The following is a 5,129-nucleotide window of genomic DNA, read 5'->3' as shown; positions in this document are numbered from 1 at the left end:
AAAGCTTAATTACCAATAAAAAAAAATATTGAATGGTGAACTGAAAGAAATTAATTTTAAAAAAGAACAAAAAGACCAAACTCAAGTTAGAATGCTAAATTTATGGTTTGATACATGAGACTGAGATAACTCCACACATAAGAAATTTAATTTAAAAAAATGGAGGTAAACTCTCAAGAAAACTAAATTATGAAAGGCAAAACTGAAAAAAAATATAATTAAAAAAAAACTCGAGGAAACCCGGGTTAACTCAACTAACCTGCAACATGTGATATGAGATTGGGATAACCCACATAAAAAAAAAAAAATTATAAAGTTTAAGACCCAACAATCCAACTTTGAAAGATGAAGAAAGAAAAACAATTGTAAAAGATGAACCTAAAAAATTAAAGTTAAATCGGGCTAATCCTTGAAACGTGTGACCTAAGGTCATGGGATCAAAATTACTTTATAGAAAGCAAACATGAAAAAATCATGAAGCAAAATTTATAATCATCTAAAATTAAAAAAAAAAACAAATTAAATAAAAAACAAGGAGGATCAAATATGGTATAAAAAACTAAATGAAAGAAAACAATGAGGGACTAAATTGAAAAATAAAATAAATCAATAAAAAGGCTAAAAAATCAAAGAAAATAACAATCACAAGAATAAGTACCGAATTGAATACATGAATTAAATAAAATAAAATGTCGATGGATGAAATTGAAAATAAGATAAATAAAAAAAAAGAACAAAAGACAAAAAATAAAAATAGTAATTAAAAAAAAAAGGACAAGAATGGGTACCAAGATTAAATAAGATAAAAATAGTAAGGAATAAAATTAAAAACAAAATAAATAATCAGAAAAATAATATAATGATAAAATTTGTAATTGACCTACTGACCTCAGCTTTTATACTCTTTTCTTCGATTGTGAGTTGTGACCTGAAAAATCAAAAGGCACTGAACCCCACTCTCATTTTCTCCACTCGTGAATCATGGCCAATGACATTTCTCCATCATCAACAAGTCCATTAAAGCTAAGTTAAAGAGTTGGTGGGTCTCATTCCATTAAACACTGGTTTGAAATTTTGACACCTTCATGCCTTAATATTCCACAAAGTGATTCCATTTTCCATTATCCATTGTTCATGGAGTATTATGTATTCCCCTTTCCAGTTTCCACAACTTGAAAAGGAAAGGAGCATTGGACGGCCCGTTTTGTCTATCGTTATTGATATATATAAATTTTACGAAGTTCATCGAACAACAAAGTCGTTGTAGTATAGTGGTAAGTATTCCCGCCTGTCACGCGGGTGACCCGGGTTCGATCCCCGGCAACGGCGTTATCTTTTTTTCTTTTTTCTTTTTTGCAGAGAGAGAGATAGAAATGACATCCTTCTATTGTTGGCATGGAAAGGGACAAAAATATGTGACTCTGTATCAACGTGTATCCCATGCTGCTACTGGAAAATGAGCAAATATCAACTGTGGCCCAATTGAAGTTGATTTTCCATGGCGTTCCAAGTTCATGAATTCCCAATGTAATGCAATAAATTTCTCTCATTATCAGGCGCCTCTGAGAGGCTACACAAAAATTTGAATCGGAGTTGATTATCACAAAACTTCGAGGAATACAAAATCAGCAATTTCATTTTCAGTATCAATTACTCATCTTGGTTCATTCCAGCAACAAAAATATTAGAAAGAACACCAAAACAAACCCGGACTAGAACCTCATTGATGGTTCTCCGATTAGCTGCTTAAGAGTCTCCAGAAGAGGCCTGTTCGTAATAGCAGCCCAGCGTGCCCAGCTCAAGTTCAAGAAGCTAGAAATCAGTCCTTTTGGCAGACAACAAGAGGCAAACAGATTTGCATGCGATGGGGCTACAGGACATGAAGAAGCACACCAGCAGGAGAAAATACAATAAGAAGAGATAAAGAAAACAAAACCACTTAAAGTTTGCTGAAGCAGAAAGGAAACATAACATTACAGAGCCTACAACTGTATGCTTTGAGGGAACAGCAAACTTCAAGCTTTCAACAGTGCAGATGCCTCAAATCTATGAATGCATTCTTCATCTAGACAGAACTACAAAAACCAGGAAGTCCTAAGAGGATTAGCTAGGTTCTGAAAGATAATCTTTATTTGCAATTCTTGAACGAAACGGGAAGAGCTTTACACGCTGTCACAAAACATTCTTCTTGCATTTAGTGCATATTGAATTCACTTTATAGACCACAATTCTTATCAATGAAAAACCTGACAATCAAGCAAAAAGAATGACAAAGCAACTAATTGTCAGGTAGCCCCAATTTCAAGGGGAAGTTCAACATGCTTGTTTTACAACCAATGAAAACTTAAGCACAGTGAGAAAATTAAGTTGTCCCTATTGCTATTGATCTGAATCGCGACATTGGCACAACCTCAGTAACACAATATTGATGCAACAAGCACTCTTCTAAAACTGTAGAGGAGATCTAACTTTATACAAAAACAAGGCAACCGAGAAACAACTGTAATACAACATAAATTAGTTTTGCCTGTAAGCAATGTAATTAGCCAAAGCAATCAACGGAGCGGCCTTCTCTTGATTAAATCCAGCAAGCATGTCCTTGGCTTCGTTCAGCAACCTCTCAGCAAACTCCCGAGACTTCTCAATTCCCATTAACCTAGGATAAGTAACCTTATCCGCAACCAAATCCTTCCCTGCAGTTTTCCCCAATTCTTGTGAAGATTTGGTAACATCAAGAATATCATCCACTACTTGAAACAATAATCCAATACTTATTGCATATTTCCTCAATTTCTCAACTTCCTCATCGGTTCCTCCACCTAATATGGCCCCTAGAACAACAGCACCTTCCAACAACTTCGCAGTCTTATGAACATGAATAAATTCAAGCTGCTCCAACCCCACTTCGGACAACCCTTCAGAACAAATATCAACAACTTGTCCGGCGACAAGTCCTTCAGCACCAATAGCTTTCGCCAATTCACCAATTGCACGAACAATTCTAAGAGGCGAAACATGGATTGTAGACACTGCAACATGTTCAAATGCAAATGACAGTAAAGCATCCCCTGCCAAAACCGCAACATCCTCGCCAAAAACAATATGATTGGTGGGTTTTCCACGGCGAAGATCATCGTTATCCATGCAAGGAAGATCATCATGCATTAACGACATAGTATGGATCATTTCTACGGCACAAGCAGCAGGCAAAGCCATGGATTCAGACCCACCAACAAGGTCACACGCAGCGAGACAAAGCACCGGCCTAACCCTCTTGCCACCAGCCAAAAGAGAGTATCGCATAGACTCATGGATTTTAGCCGGTTCTTTAAGAGAAACAGCAGCATCTAATGCTTTGTTAACAGAATTGGCTTTTTGTAGCATGTAAGACTTGAAATCAAAAGTGGGTTTTCGTTGATCTTCTTGAAGAGTCTCTTCTTTTGCGAGAACCGCACAAATTGAAGACATGGGTTTTCTCTGTTTTTGATGTACTGAAGGAATTTGAAGACTTTTAGAACCTGGAGATAAATTTTTTGAGATGGGTATGGATCTGGGTCCTGTATCTTTGTTGATGATTGATGTCTGATACCATGAACCCAGATTCACAAAAGTCATTTTCTCTGTGTGTCTAAGATGGAGAGAGAGACAGAGAAAGAGGGGTTGATCTTACTATGTAATTGTAATAGAAAGCTGAACTACAGGTGAAACACAGGTTAGGTTCTAAACAATAGCACTACAAAGGTTGGCAATGAGAGTTAACTTCAGCCAGAAATGGAAAAACATTCAAGTGTCCACGACCACAAGACCACGAATGAGAAAAGGAGCAATGAGATTCCTAATAACAATTACTGAGACGATAAAGGTATGCAGAGAGATAGGAATCTAGAGAGAGACAGAAGAGAGAGAGATTGGAAATTTTGGACTGAGAGAGTGTGGAACTATGATACATGCAGGAGTGTTTGGAAATACGGCCTGTTTTTAAAAAAATTAGTATTTATTTTATATATTAATTTTAAAAGTAATTTTTTAAAATAAAAAAATATTATTTTAATATAAAAAATATTTTAAAAAACAACCCCACAAAATAAAATCCATTAAAAATAAAAAAGTGACAAAGATAGGATTTTTGGATTGCTTTGGACAGGTCTTAGAGGACGCTTTATCAACATCTTTTCCTTAAGCATGTGTGAATTGTCGGAATTTGACTGGTGATTCTGTTTTTCCAAATAAAAAGTAGGTTTTTTTTTCAGCACGTTAAAATAATACAGCAAAAAAAATATTTAAATAAATAACACATGTTAAAAAATTAGAATTGAAATCAGCCACTTGCACTTTGTTGCCGTCTGTGAAATAATTTCCAATAAACAGACAAGAAAGATAAACAAAACAAGGAAAAAATAAAAGAAATTTCAGAAACATAAAAACTTTGAGGTTGACATCATTATATTATTAAAAAAATATTTAAAAAACAAAAACAGCTGTATCAAAAAAATCATCAATCATAATTAAAATAGATGACATGAATCACTCAAATGCATGCAAGCTCTGAAATTTCATATGACCCATTTTATTTATTATTGGTAATTTTTTTGGTGTTATTGTTCAGTAAATTATTGTTTTTAAAAAAGTTATTAGCTAAATTCTTTATATTTTTAAATGAGTTAATTTTGTCACACCCGACATCGCGGCGGTTTTAAAAATTAATATTTCAAAAAAAATAGATTTCTAGCATCCTAATATTTGATGGGGAATGATCTTATTTAAGGAGTCTCCACCTAATATCATGGTCACTAGAAACCCTAACTGGTTAATAGAGATTTTATAGTACGAGACTGGTTATGCAAAAAGAAAGATATTATCACCCCTTAAACGTCATGCCTGAGGCAGACGTTATTGCTGATTTTTTTGTCATAAATTGTAACATTTTGTTAGTTTATACTATGATGGTTTACGTGTAATATTCATGACTGACGCTAGTGAATATTCAACTACGGATACTTTCAACTCTGGCATTAGTAAAAATTACGTAGCTATAAAACAAAATAAATTTAAATCAGTATTTTTTATTTCTGACTCTGGCGTCAGTGAATAAACAAAATAAATTTATTTTTACGCATACACAATTTTTT

General features: G+C 34.0%; 1 protein-coding gene and 1 non-coding gene across 2 annotated transcripts; one reads left to right on the top strand and one right to left on the bottom strand.

Moving 5' to 3' along the window:
* The first annotated feature begins 1,257 nt into the window (after positions 1 to 1,257).
* Positions 1,258 to 1,329, top strand: TRNAD-GUC (transfer RNA aspartic acid (anticodon GUC)). Its single transcript has one exon. It is a non-coding gene; the product is annotated as a tRNA-Asp (tRNA).
* A 924-nt stretch (positions 1,330 to 2,253) lies between these two features.
* Positions 2,254 to 3,951, bottom strand: LOC118063249 (geranylgeranyl pyrophosphate synthase, chloroplastic). Its single transcript, XM_035077242.2, has one exon. The coding sequence runs from the start codon at positions 3,613 to 3,615 to the stop codon at positions 2,518 to 2,520; it is 1,098 nt and encodes a 365-aa protein (XP_034933133.1). The 5' UTR covers positions 3,616 to 3,951; the 3' UTR covers positions 2,254 to 2,517.
* Positions 3,952 to 5,129: the final 1,178 nt, after the last annotated feature.

The sequence above is a fragment of the Populus alba genome, chromosome 7 (genome assembly GCF_005239225.2).
Source record: "Populus alba chromosome 7, ASM523922v2, whole genome shotgun sequence".
In the NCBI taxonomy this organism is placed as follows: Eukaryota; Viridiplantae; Streptophyta; class Magnoliopsida; order Malpighiales; family Salicaceae; genus Populus; species Populus alba.
Note: the sequence above shows the minus strand (reverse complement) of the source record. Positions and strands in the feature narration are given on the sequence as shown.